Source organism: Varroa destructor, unplaced genomic scaffold (genome assembly GCF_002443255.2).
Source record: "Varroa destructor unplaced genomic scaffold, Vdes_3.0 BEIS01000002.1, whole genome shotgun sequence".
NCBI lineage: Eukaryota > Metazoa > Arthropoda > Arachnida > Mesostigmata > Varroidae > Varroa > Varroa destructor.
In genome coordinates, this window is record NW_019211455.1 from 31,691,487 (window position 1) to 31,705,819 (window position 14,333).

At 39.5% G+C, this 14,333-nt stretch overlaps 2 protein-coding genes across 4 annotated transcripts in view; one reads left to right on the top strand and one right to left on the bottom strand.

Moving 5' to 3' along the window:
- Positions 1–1,898: 1,898 nt before the first annotated feature.
- On the top strand, positions 1,899–7,215 carry Ttc26 (tetratricopeptide repeat domain 26). Its single transcript, XM_022791704.2, has 6 exons — positions 1,899–2,000; positions 2,400–3,003; positions 3,159–3,279; positions 4,067–4,666; positions 6,419–6,745; positions 6,966–7,215. The coding sequence occupies exons 2-6, from the start codon at positions 2,498–2,500 to the stop codon at positions 7,098–7,100; spliced, it is 1,689 nt and encodes a 562-aa protein (XP_022647439.1). The 5' UTR covers positions 1,899–2,000; positions 2,400–2,497; the 3' UTR covers positions 7,101–7,215.
- A 5,644-nt stretch (positions 7,216–12,859) lies between these two features.
- LOC111244645 ((3R)-3-hydroxyacyl-CoA dehydrogenase) overlaps positions 12,860–14,333 on the bottom strand; it is a 10,033-nt gene continuing 8,559 nt past the window's right edge. Inside the window, exons 5-7 of one of the 3 annotated variants that reach the window (XR_015321820.1) lie at positions 14,167–14,293; positions 13,803–13,997; positions 12,860–12,989 (exon numbers count right to left, since the gene is read on the bottom strand). Coding sequence is in view for 1 of the 3 variants with exons in the window: in XM_022791945.2 (XP_022647680.1) it covers positions 13,917–13,997; positions 14,167–14,293 (208 nt within the window). In the remaining 2 variants the exon portion in view is untranslated. Of the gene's footprint in view, positions 13,998–14,166; positions 14,294–14,333 lie in introns of all 3 variants that reach the window. The other 2 variants (XR_015321819.1, XM_022791945.2) reach the window with 2 other exon arrangements.

Here is a 14,333-nt window from a genome sequence, read left to right on the forward strand (position 1 = left end):
ACAACATGCATATGACGCCTCCTCAATGGCTTCACAGCGTTGTCGTATCATGTTCTGAGTCCTTCGTTTGGCGCTACCTTTCCTTGCTCTCGAGAACTCGGATCCTAAAATGGTGGCTTATATGCCTCATTGTGGCCTGTTAAAAGATAAAATATTATGTAATTTCGCTATTTTGGTTTAGTCAATTGCATCTCACACAACAGTCTATGGTATACAATTAAGGTATCATAACTAGAACAGGACAGGACATTTCGTCCTCTTCTATGTACCCTTATCGATTTGATACTACTAAAGTGGAGATTTAATAGATTTTTTTTGCAAAGCTGCGTTTTTCCACGACGATGCTAAATATATTGCTTCTTTGAATGAAATTTTCTGCACAATGTCGTCTTACCTTCACCGTTATGAGAACCATCAGTGTATCGAAAAAGCTGGCATTTGAAAGGTCTGCAGAATAAATTAAAGGCTAATTTTTTTTACTTTTATCGGTATATAAAATTATCAACGTAACGAAAATGTTGGAATCGTCCCAGATGCTGGGTGTTGTTCGAGAATCTATCAATAGTATACAAGTTCACCTTATAGCTTGCATCATCGTATTACTAACAAACGTCATTATTGAAAATGCGTATCTCTGCTTAAAGATTAATGCGAAACAGATACGTCTGTGTTTTGATTAGCTTTGTTCTCTATGTTCGACATTGAATTATAAAGATGCATATTCCCATTTATTGATGGGTATAGCCCCTTGTGTGTTTTCCACTATCATATACACGACTCTTCATCGAGGGATTCCTTCACGAGGAATTAAAGAAGACACGGAAGTGGGAGGGGAGAGAGGGAATTCGACGAAATTCGAATATACCTTTTAGTTTTGTTGCTTTGCAAGTGAAGCTTTGAAAGGGTTTGTTACCTTTGGAACTGAAGAACTAAAAGCGACTGAACATTCAGTATGCAGATGACATTTTTTGTGGAGCCCCCTCACGCCTACTTGACACTTACATTTAATTATAGAGTCATTGCACATTCTTTCCATCCATCCCCGAGATGGGTCTCCTTCTGCTGCATTGTCACGCTAAAAAATCGGCACCGCTGCTACACTCAGGGCAACACTGCCTTGACGGTAGTCCGGATTCGTTGTTCAGACAATGCGTTTAAGTCGACCACAAACCGCGAAGCATCCCAGTTCCATTTGAGCAGTGACAGATTTTTTTCGAGCATGCGTACAAAATGCTTTACATTTCATGCGAGGGAGAAATACTTCCTACCTCTGTTGCCACTGCATCCTTTCAATTCTAGGAAAATACACAGAATAGAAAATGGAGAAAGCGAGAGATGGCATCGAGACTGTTTCACTTCGCTGAACGACAATTTGTGTTACAACGACACCTCTGAGTTGACTTTTTCGTGGGGCAGTTAACTCAAACTGTACCGCGAACTATGAATCGCTCGTATGTTCACCTACAATTACTATTATTTTCATTTCATTCACTGGAGCTAAAGTGCCCTTTTACTTGAACTTGATCAGTCATCACTGCTCGTGAAATTTTGTGCAGGTTGTAATTTCACAAGCTGTAGGTAACCGTCCGCATGGTCTTGTTGTGAACTTTGCTTAATACTGTTTATTTAAGCTCAGTCTGACAATAATAAAATTACATATTCCTGATCATATATCTTTATGTGCTACAAGAATGGAACGCCTACAAGGGTGCCTCATCGCCTCTACTGATGGCCGACTCAGCTTCAATCAGATCTACTGCTATCGCAGCTTCGATGTGTACAATCGATAAATACCAATCCATATTCATCTCAATCTTTCAATGAAACTTTAGTCGCCATTTCTGTTATTTCCACTTCGTGTTTTTGTTGTTGTTGTTGTTGTCCTTTATACGTCGGTAGTGAGCAGTCAACACCAATAACGGGGCCCATGGCAACGCGGACTCAAACATTTTTGCTCTCCTCTTCCGGCCGCTTTATCAGCATACGCTTCGTCGTGCACGGTGAGTGGCAAAGCATAGTTGAGGGGGTTTCTTGCCTTGATATCACAATACGTCCGGCTATACAACTTTAGTCGCGCAGTTTGTGTTCTATTGGCTGTGTCGACGAGTGTGACGGCCTGGCTGCGTGCATATGTCTGTGTATGTACTTGGCTCAATTTAACCGGAGCGCAATCGGAAATAATATCCAACTTAAAGAGGCAAGATTGCTGTCGGTGTAAAATTCGTTTTTCATTGCCACAGTTACAAGGAAGTAATTAGTCAAGAGCGAGAGAAATATTTGCGACGTAACCGAATTGGCCTCTATCCCAAACTGCAAGATCCGTCAGTCGCTGATGTGGGTGCCAGGAACGTTTGGCCTTAAATTAAAAATGTGCATTTAATTTTCCCGCTATATTATAGTGCCAACGAAGAAAAGTACGAGCAAGCGCCTTTAGTATACAGAGCTTCTCTATCGCGAACCAAAATTTCGGTACGCTTGGTCGTCCCTAAAAGGCAAGATGCTTTTATCCCGCACTAAGCCTGATATAGCCGCCTCATCATCGCACGGAACTTCAGACTCTATAGGTTCATCTGTAGGCGATGGGAAAGTGCCAAGTCAAGAGGAATTCCTGTCTCGACGAGATTTCAATGGAGCCCTCGCGTTGCTCGAGTTCCAACGCAATGCCGGTAAGAATTCGCTCGAAACCGACCTTTGGATTGCGTACTGTGCCTTTCATCTGGGCAACTATAAGCAAGCAGCCGAGGAGTACAATAAAGTTCTGAAGCGAAAAAATACTTCGAAAGAATGCTGGACTTATCTTGCATGCTGTCAATTCTATATGGGACTGTATCAGGAAGCAGAGAACTCCGCAGCCAAAGGCGCTGCTGGAGATCTTCAAAATCGTCTGCTCTTTCATTTAGCGCACAAGGCGGGCGACGAAGCTAAGTTAATGTCGCACCATCAACAGCTACAGGATATACTGGCTGATCAGTTATCGCTCGCTTCTGTACATTATCTCAGAAGGTATCCATACACTCGCTTGAAAATCTTTTTTGCTACATATTATAATAGTGTTTGTTATTATTATTTATGTAATATATAGCTAATAAATGTATTTGGGGTTTAGAAGCAGTACGCTGAATCTGAAAACTGAAGTTAAATAATGATTTTTTTTGCAGTCACTACCAGGAGGCTATTGATGTATATAAGCGCATTCTCCTCGACAACCGAGAATTTCTTGCACTTAACGTTTACGTCGCTTTGTGCTATTACAAATTGGACTACTACGACGTGTCACAGGTGCATGTTACAATTTTGCGATCTAGGTGCCTAATGGAAAGAATATTATCTACCTTATATTTAAATGTAACCTTTTAGAATAATATTAGGTATTCATTACTCGTTTACGTCTACCGCAGTAATTGTATTGAATTCAAAAACTATGAGTCTCGTTGTCTATATAATTCTGTGTGCTCAAACGCGTTTGCACAATTTCGTCCAGTGAATGAACTTTAATAGCAACCAAAATTACCTGAATTATTAGAAATTGTTAGTTAAATTTAATTGGAGGTTTGTTGAAATAAGTCTCCTGATTAAACAAGCTGTCTAAAAAGAACTAGAGGATAGCTACATATTGTAAATGGGAAAATAAGCTAAATTATACACGATAGCTTACTAAATGTATGCATAGATGTCTGAACAGGTCTTCACTAGCCTGATAATTTTTATGTGAGAAAAGGCTGTGTTCTGTTAAGAGGGATCATCAGTTTATCATTATTTGCTTCGTTTCACTATAAAATCATACACGTATAACTTATAAGAAGATAACTGTCGAATGACAGCTAAGCAATCGGCCATCTGTACGTAGTTTAAATACTGCCCTATGTTTTCTTAAATATTTGTCCAGTCTTCATGTAGTTATAACATTATTGTATAATGTTGTGGGTATCACCTTTTTAACCTTATGGAGTTGCCCCTCAACAGGTGAAGTTTTTTGAAAGTTCGAGTAAAATATTGTATCAACATCTGCGCCTACCTATTGTTAAGCTGGCCCTTTTCTGCTACATGTTTTTGCATCTTCACATAGGAAGTGTTAGCTGTGTATCTTCAGCACTTTCCCGACTCGGCGACCGCCATTAACCTGAAGGCGTGCAATCACTTTCGTTTGTACAATGGAAAAGCAGCCGAGGCTGAGCTTGCCCACCTGGCAGAGCTGGCGTCACCGTCATTCGCTTATGCTAAGGATCTAACCCGTCATAATACAGTCGTGTTTCGCGGGGGCGAAGGCGCACTGCAGGTGCTTCCGCCGCTCGTCGATATATTACCCGAGGCGCGACTCAACCTCGTTATCTACCACCTGAAACAGGATGACATCGAGTCTGCTCATGCACTCATAAAAGAGCTTGAACCAAGCGTACCGCACGAGTACATACTTAAAGCAGTCGTGAACGCCGCCGTTGGCCAGGAACAAGGCGCCTATCTCCTGCAGCGGGAGCACCTTAAAGTGGCGCAGCAATATTTTCAACTCGTCGGCGGATCGGCTACAGAGTGCGACACGATACCTGGTCGCCAGTGCATGGCGTCTTGTTTTTTCCTGCTAAAACAATTCGACGACGTTCTGTTGTACCTGAACTCTATTAAGAGTTACTTCTACAACGATGACACGTTTAACTTTAACTACGCTCAGGTAAGTTATGAACAGTAAAGGTACGATTAAATTTGTTGATGATTATATTAAGCTGATCGGAAGCTAACGGCGGTCTTTGCATCCAACTAGAATGCCGTTTTTTTTTAGTTTTTCTTAATTTTTTTATTATTATTTAGTTCAAGGTCTACCAGCAAATGTATTTGATTCGTAGACGTCATCATTGTCGACGCGTTTCTTTGGAGTTTCAGGCAGTTATTTTTTGCTCTCGATCGATTTAGAAGTTATTAATCATTTATTTCGTCGTCTCACAGAAAATTGTTGGATTTGGCTTAATTAAAGAACTCGTCTGGGTGGTCTTTCTTCGTCGTCATATGCACTGTTATGAATTTCATTTGCTAGTGATTGACAAAGGTCCATAATCCATCGGTACGATAATCTGAAGAGTATGGTAAGGTTAAAAGAACGTCCCACTCAAACTCCTGTAAGCCAGCTCTAATTACGTGTACGATGTGAGGGAGCTAGTTGCAATTGTTTGGGTAAGCGTGAGCAGGATGACTTAGCTTGTCTATCCCTTTGACCTAATTGTGTTTTCCTTAAGCGTTTCTTAGTGCACAAAGTCTATTCGATTTCCACCGAACACAAATGATAGTCATTCTTAATGGGTGTCCGGCGTACTTTCCAGAGATAGACATTTATTTGTCTGCTGCTGTACCAAAGTAAAGTAAATCTACGGTCTTTTGTCACGCTTAATAATTCCTTCCCGGCTGGCTGCCGGCTGACATATTGAAAAACGCCATAGTTTCCTGTACTGCTATTTACGCAGCTTATGCGGCACCCAGGCTCCTAATTTTTGTCCAGATTTCATAGATGCAACATCCTTGACAATAACAGAGTGTTTGTTTACCGATATTCTAGATTAATAAAGAAATTGTTTACATTCCCAGAGACTCTAAGGTCTAGAAACACGCTGTGGTCTAGGTTTGAATCCGAGCATAGACAAACGTCGTTTCGTGCTGGGAGCCAGTCGTCTTATGAAACGCTTACCAGGCGTAAAATCAGAAACAGAGAGGTTTGCATCAACCTCCTGCCCTCAGTGGGGTGCATTCTGCGGGTCAAAGTTACTGTTTGTGAAATTAGCAAATCGCTTTAAAGCAGTCCCATATGCACTCGGCATAAATATCTCAAATAATTTTGTTTAGTCCTTGACTTATACTAAACATGAAATGCAATATATATCGAAAACGCATCCTTCTTACCGAAAACATCCACACATTGGAGCTAGAATTGAAGATACTGTCTATTATATAATGAAATTATAACGGATTTACAGAGAAAATAAAAAGCGATTTCAAATGCTATATCAAAGCAATGTAGGGGTAAATGAAAAAATGAACATTTGGCTCACACTTTGCGATTATTTGTTGACCAGCTTCATATTGTACATACTCATAATCTAGAAATATGGATTAGTCCGCACTTTTCGCACCTAACCTAACCCTAACCAGGGGAACCCTAACCATTTTTAATTGTACGGCAAGCTGTCCATGCTCTTCGTTAGTAAAACTATATAATTAGAATTGACTTGGACACGATCGAGTTTGTACAAATTATCTTGTGTGTTTATTATACATTATTTTCGATAGAATACAATGCAAAAAGTGTTGTGTATCAATGCGTCGGTTGCGAAACGATAACTATGTTCGAAAGACGATTACCCGTTACATCTGGAGGGCTTGTTGTCAGACATCATTGTTTCACATTAACGTTGAGTTCCCAACTCGCTCTACTTAGGCTAAAGCGGCAACAGGAGCTTATGCCGAAGCCGAAGACTTATTCCTCTTAATCCAAAGCGACAAAATCAAACAGGACTACGTTTATCAAAGTTGGCTGGTACGGTGCCTCATTATGAACCGTAAACCTCAACGGGCCTGGGAACTCTACGAACGTTTGCAGGATTCGGCTGAATCGTTTAGCCTGTTGCAACTGATTGCAAATGATTGTTACCGTATGGGACAGTTTATAACGTCGCTGCGAGCTTTCGAGCAACTGGACACGATCGATCCCAACCCTGAGTATTGGGAGGGAAAACAGGGAGCAACGTTAGGTATCCTGCAAAAGGTTAGTGTATAATTTCGCACAGCGGTAGCTTATACCTGACATAATAAGTGCTGCTAGATGATTTTTTATATTAGCAATTCCTTAGAAAAGATAACAGTATAATCGCGGCACTAGCATCAGGCAGCTAAATGGCCTCGCGGTTGGTAACAAGTGACTTTTGAAGTTTCTAGCGGATTCTCCGCGAGGCATACTAATCATTTTATGTGTCGTTGTTTTGAAGGTGATCGCTGGACAGGAACCTAAAGAATCACTCTCGTTCGTGTGGCAGCTTCTCAAAAAGAGCAACAATCCTCATGCAGAACCCATTATTCGTGCAGTGCAGACCTGGGCCAAAGAGAATCGAATGCCTCTCTAAATTGAAAAAAGATAATGCTATTTTTTTAAATATGAGCACGCCACCTAATTGGGAATTTTTTATGCTTTGTCTTTGTTGCTGACTGTAACTAAATAAAAACTGTTATTTGATAAGATATTGTTCTATTGCCCGAAGTATCATTCCGGATAGTCATGTCTACTTAATGGAAGTACCATATATCGCAATTATAGCTTTAATTATGGTTCTAAGCGCTCATAGGCTCAGCCAGATATTCGCTTTGCGACCCTGCGAACGCCTTTTTGAGAGCACGAATAATCGAGTCAACGATGCCATCTTAAAATATGTTGAACCTTTGCTCAATGACGCTCCATACATAGCAATTTAACGAGTTAAAATCTCGGTCATCTGGTGACTGTATGCGCATGTTCCCAAGCAGCCAACCCTACACTAATCGGCTTGTATAAGCCTGCGCACCATCTCATGTAAAAAAAGTACGCCGTTTCTTCAGACATTTGAGTTACCATAGTCACAAAACAGTTGGTAGAAGATGAGGACAAATTTCGTTAGTGATGCGTTTACCCTTTTCCCAATCTAACGATATATTCTTTACTAACCACCACGCTCAGAACGTTTGGCAGAAAATTTACTTTGACCCACAGTAGACATGTCCTTTACATCAAGAGCAAACTGACGATCATTACTGTGGTTTATTCATGTATCGAAAATAAAATATTTCTTATCAAACAGATCGACATCAAAACTACGCCGGTCAACTCTTAGTTTCATTGTCTTCACAGAGTATTTGTCTTAATTTTACGATACGTGATGTGTATCCTCGTAAACAATCCGTAACTTACATGAAATTTCTTCGTTAGCCTCCCTAATTGAAACACAAGGATCATCGGAATCGCACTTATCGACCGTAACGATAACTGTGAAGGCCGCATTGTTCTTTCTCTATTGTGAATTTTTCATTGTGCTATACTGGAGTCTGCTTCTACCTCTGCTGCAGCTGCAAACAAATTTCTGTGGGAGGTTCGTACAACGCGTAGAAATTGGGTAATAGCTGGTTTTCGAAATCAAATTCCAAAGATGACGCACCGCTGTTTGTCACGGTTAATTTACTGCTTTGTTCTAAAAAGAACCGGCTTCCAGCTGATACTAGGAATAGCGTATAGATGCATGCCCGTGATGATAAACAGCCCGCTAAAGTTTGCCTCAATTTATGTGCCGTACTCTGTGTATGGATGAGGCGTGACTTAGGGGCCAAACTTGTGGTCGAAAGGTATCACGGGTTACTGTCTCGAATATCATTAACGGCACAAAAATACAGGCAATTTTTTCATATAAGGAACATTATTTTGTGTAGGACGTAACGCTAACAAATTTCTCACCTATCTATGTGTTACAATCATATATTCAAAAGAACTAATCGAAAAAAATATTTTGAATCTACAGTACTGAAAATTATATTTTGTTATAGCTAATAAGATCAGAATTATATGCAAGTAATTTGAAATTCTCATGTTGGGGGATGCTTAGAAGGAGTACTGTTTAATAATCAGTATTTGGAACAGTATGTCATCGACCTAAACAGATACGGAAATACACTAAGTAGCAGTCTGAAATTTCTTTGAGATACCGTGTTTTTATAGTACGTCTTGCAATGTCCAGTCTATAGTGTTAACGTTAGAATAATCATGTTAAAATCCAAGTAATAATTCGACGGCGGATTTTAAGCAATTGCTATTTCATTTCAACTGTGATAACAGTACACAGTCCAATTCAAGTTCAAGTGACAAAAGAAATAGGGAAAGTTAGCAGGTATCTTTATCCTTTTTTCACCAACTCAGGGCACATGAGGCGTACAAGAGAAAATAATACAGGGAGCGGCTTAGTTGAGCACTTTAGGCTAAATAGTATTTTGAGAAAGTGCGACTACCATTTAAATCAAGTGATTATAGTGATTCTACTATCTATAATTAGACAAAAACCCTTGGTGTCCTTAAGTACACATTAGAATGAAATTGGAGTAAATTTACGCGAAGCAGGGTCAAGTGAAGGCATGTAAAGATGGAAAAAACGGGCGTAAGAACTCGAAGCAGGTAGAGTTAAATTAAATTAATTGATCGAACGATGTCGACTTCAAGCAGTAGAAGAATTAACATCAAAGGGCATTGAATACGATAATACAAGTATCACTTAAGCCTAGATAATAGACCTACCTTGGAGAACGTTTAATGAATAAATCAGTGGATGGGGAGTATGTTAGCACGAACCCAACGACCAAACATTGCATAAGTATGGTCCATTAAATTTTTTCACCACGTTTTTATTTTTAAATAGATAGAGTTCATCTAAAAAATACAAAAATGCCACATGTTGTAACACATGGGTCAAGTGGGAACTTAATATTTTTTGAGAAACCATACCTGAACTGTACCTCATGGTACAGATTCACGGGAAACACCTGCATTATGTAATTCGTAGATGACATAATTTGGCAGATTCCTCTCACAAATAATAATACGACTACAATAATAACGGCTGAATTTTTTTCTATAGTTTTAGGCAGAGCAAAGAACCGGCATTTTCTATAGGCAAAAATATATTTCATGAAAAGTTCTAAATATACAGGTGTTAATTGAAAATAAAAAACAAACGACATTACATTAGGTTACTTACTGTTATTAAACAGATATAATTTTAGAAGTCTATTCATATTGTATCAAATCACACTGATTTGGGAAACTGCTACTGGCAAATTTGAGCTATGCGGCTTTGGTCTGATAAACAAGCTTATCAGGTAATTTGTAAAGATAAGCAAAAGATAACACTCAAAAGATAGTTCAAGAATATGTTCCTTAGGTTGTCTAAAATTAACACATTTTAGCTGGGAACGAAGCTGCGATTAAATGCAACTACCACATGAAATCTCACTTGAGCCAAATATTATTATGGTCTTATTATCCTATTAAGACAATTGGTAAAAGCTGAGGTTGAACAATAAAGAGTATAGTAAAAGATGTACCAATAGTCTGTTATAAAAACGTTTTGTTGTACGATCGTGCTGCAAACGACCCTGGTTAACGACAATTATTAGATCAACGGATGTATCGAGAATCAGATCCCCAGATCAATGCTATCTTTTTCTCTCCCGAATGATGGTGTGGTTTATCTGCTTAAAAAGTTCTAGGAGTTGTAAAAATGCGTCGTTTAATCATCTAGCTGATTTATGTTACGTGCTATTATGCGATGTTCTATTGCTTCAGACTCCATCTCCAGTACCCTTGTGTAGCATGTCAATGCTCCGACGGAATCGTCTGCATTCCCCAGATGTAGCAACAGGCTCGCTATCGTCCTTTTCTATAGACGCACGCTGGCTTCATTGTCGACTCATCGTTATTACTTATATAGCTTGTGCGTCTTATTTCCTTCGTCGTACTGTTTTGTCGACGACCTGTAAACCACTTTCAAGACCAATCGTTCATCAGCTTTCCGCCGTCACTCGTCATTCACTGACCACTCTACTTCTACTCGTTGGTATTTATGAATCTCACTCAGTTCTCTCGTCAGACATAGGATCATTAGGGTTGTTGTTGCCAGCTATCTGAAGTTCAGCGTTAGCTTAGTCGCCACTACACTGACTGTGTAAGGCATATTCATACGGAATATTAGAGTAAAAGTACTATGCATTGATTGGATGGGAGGGTTAAGTTTTTTTTTTTTTTTTATTAATAAGCAATAGTAGATAGATTTACATGGTCATTTTCTCTTGGTGTACAATGCCAAATAAGCCAAGGTCAAAATTATCTTTTAATGCATAACAATATTGTCCTGTTGAACATCTTGCCGAAAGATAGGTTTCTTTGCGATAGAGAGTCCTATTATTGGATTTTTGATATTGAAAGGCTATATATCATATTAATAAGAGGAAACAGAAAGACTGTCAACACGTTACGCAGGAGTTTCATGATGTCATCCGTCAACCGGCTAGCGCGAATTAAGGTAAGGTTTTCCCTGCCAACGTTATGAGAGATCTTGTAACCGAAATTACGCTGAACGTTGCCGTCTCGTTACATGTTACCACGTCCTCACACATTTATGTTTTGATATCACATAGTTTTACATAGGTTACCATCTTATTAGGCCGAGTAGAAGGTTTCCGGTAAAGCCAATCGATTGCACTAGTAGAATCTTCTAATAGGATCTAGTTTAATATCTTTTGGATGGTCGTTTTTACTATAGTAGGCGTGTGCCCAGACATTTTCACTAAGATGTTGTCGTTAGAAGTGGTGCTCCGGCATGTTTGGTCATTGAGCTCAAAAGGGTCCATATGCAACATTGTCTTATTTACTATGTTCGCGGTGGAAAAATATTGCCCAGAAAAAAATAAGTAGCCAAAGCTGAACGTGCAGTAAGCGTTACCGCTTGTTACTTTTACTTTAATTGCTTCAGAGCAGGTATCGTAATTTCAACAACAAGCCACGCTTTGGACAGCTCTAGAACGACAGTATCTGGGAGTATTCCGTGGAAAATATATGGCGCAATTGACGTGAAAGCTCTCTCTAGAGCTGTGAGTAACCTAGAGGACTGTTGTCAATAGTTTGCATGCACTAGGAAATATCGAAAAAATTAGAGAAAGTGTACGCCCAAAAATTCACTGGACAGACACAAGAGGTACCTGACGGTATTTCTGGCGTTACCTGAATGAGAGAAGAGAAAGCCACTTCTATGCGGAATCGTTACTGGCAATGGAAGATTAATCTTTTACGACATCTCTAAACGCACGTCATGCTGTAAGTAATCCAAACCCCAGGAGAATATTGCGCAAATAGGCCCGTCCGTTCGAACCGAAATTGGCAAATGGCAATCAATACAAGTTGACATTGCTGTATCATAATGCTACACCGCATATACTTGGTTGAACCAGCGAGCAGCGTTAACTGATCTTTAATGAAGAACTCCGTTTCACCCGGCGTACAGCTTAGTCACCGCTCTATCTCGTCACCACTTTTCTCGGTCGATCTAACATAGCTAGAAAAGCAAACAACAAACAGACAAACAACAAAGGCCGAAGTCCACAAATAAGTGTACAAACGGACTACTTACAAAAACGAAACTTAATCACTTTGCGGGATACATCGTCCGCTCAAAAATGGGCGAAAGTTATAGGAAGCGAAGGACACTACATTGATTAATATGTGCAAAGTAGTAGCTAAAAAATGAGAACTTTCTAGCCAACTTAATACATCTTATAGAGAATTTCGTGGGTACACCGCTACATTCGCAACACCGTTTTGTTGCGGAACACAAGTGTAATGTATACATTCGTTTTTCTTTACCAAACAAACGGCGTTAATAAAAATTAACTACTTAATTACAGAAGAATAGCTTTCTTACGAGTACTTACTGGAGGGTGCCCACTTAGCCGCGTCAGGTGGAGAGCTTTTTCAGGCCAGACATCGCACGATGTGTCGTCGATAGAAAACTATGTAGCCATCAATCCGTCATTGTATATAACATATTAACAAACTTTATAGCGTAGTAGAAATATCCTTCTGTATGCAAATGGCAAGGCAAACTCCGTATATTTAAATGTTTGCATCTTAATGTCAAAGGCAGTCACCTAAAATGCTACAGTGTCATATCAGGCAATATATGCGCTTTGACGTACCCGAACCATCGAGTCACATGGGTTGACATTTCACGTATTAAATTTGATTAACTATTTAAAAGTGAGCGTAGTTCTAACAAAAGGTTTTGCGCTTCATGGAAAGAAGAGAGCTTATGACATATTAAAGAAAAAAATATACTTCTCTTTATTTAAAGGCAACAACTAAAGATGATATTCATTACAATATCCATCCAATCGCTATCCAGCTATTATCGTCGCTGCTTCCACTGTCATCGGTTTTGGTCATCGTCCTGTTACCCGAAGCAAATGCGCGAAAGAAGGACAAAAGGAAGGGGGCGGTGAGAGACGCTAGAAGACAATGAATATAAAAGGGATGGAAGAAAAGGTGGGAGTCGAAAACCGCAGAAGGCTACTACTCCTAGAAGAAGAGGTGATAGAAAACAGAGTTAAATTTAAACGAAGACTAAAGACAAGGGCCGGGACAAAGCTATGGTCGACCGATAACAACAGGTCAGCTCCGTAAGTCGACAAAAAGCCATTACGGAACGTCATGGCTCATGAAGCAATCATTTTTACCATTGATCCAGCGTTATACAATTAATTTCCTATAGATTACTTTTTTTTTTTTACAAAACGCATTCCATGTCTGCTAACGCTGTACTGTATTAGTGACGCCTTGATAATGTCATTATGTACTTCTTAATCTCCAGCTTCTCTTTGTTTCTGTTGTACATTGGCCGTTTAGCTCACATTAAATAGGGTCTACATTCAGTCCCACCGGCCCACGAGGATAGACCCCCCAAATTAGTGCTTTCCATATTCGTTTTCGGCAAGTACGATTTAAAATAGTTTATATTTCCACTCGAACTGCCAAGTGGCTGAATTTAAAAATTCCCCTTATAATTTTCTTTTCATATAACAAGGCTGCTTTTGGTATAAAGTTTCTCATCTAAAATTATTCAAGCACGCTACCTGACAAACAAAATAAAGGGACATTTTGTATATCTAAAGAACGCGAATTCTATTCAAAAACTGTACATGAAAGTTTTAAACTGCTTTGTACCTGACCGTTTAACTAATATAATATGTGTCTCAGTTATTACCTATACAGACAAAGAATACTTCTCGTTGCATCAGCGATGCATTACGCATCAATGCCAGCTCCCAATACCAATAACACAGCATCTTAAATGATAGACAACATTAGCTTCTTTGTGCTACATGAATAGACCTCCGGTTACTTCAATTACACCTCCGGTGACGTAGGAGCTTTCGTTCGATGCCAGAAATCTAACCACCTGCAAGCGAACCCTCTGGTTATTCTTACCTGCATTGCACTCAAGTACCATTTTTGTCCTTTAAAGATCGTTGGGTATTACAGAGCTAACGTTACAACGTTAGGTTATAAATATATACATGTATATATTCAAACAACTTCAAAGTGTCCAGTTGTTTCGAATCAGGTACCTCCGCAACCTCTTCAGGCGAGCCTTTTCGGCGTAGCGGGATCTTGTCTACGACAAGCTTTGTGATCTTTTCGGGAACAGTTGTTATCATTGGGGTATCAATGAGACCCGGCATTACAGCATTGCATCTGTAAGGTTTGTTTGCATAGAAGAGAAAACATTACATAC

Excerpts from the sequence above, each read along its gene's own strand:
- Ttc26 (XM_022791704.2), top strand. The coding sequence starts at position 2,498 with ATGCTTTTATCCCGCACTAAGCCTGATATAGCCGCCTCATCATCGCAC. Across the intron at positions 4,667-6,418 it reads TTAACTTTAACTACGCTCAG|GCTAAAGCGGCAACAGGAGC; the intron begins GTAAGTTATGAA and ends CGCTCTACTTAG. Across the intron at positions 6,746-6,965 it reads CGTTAGGTATCCTGCAAAAG|GTGATCGCTGGACAGGAACC; the intron begins GTTAGTGTATAA and ends GTTGTTTTGAAG.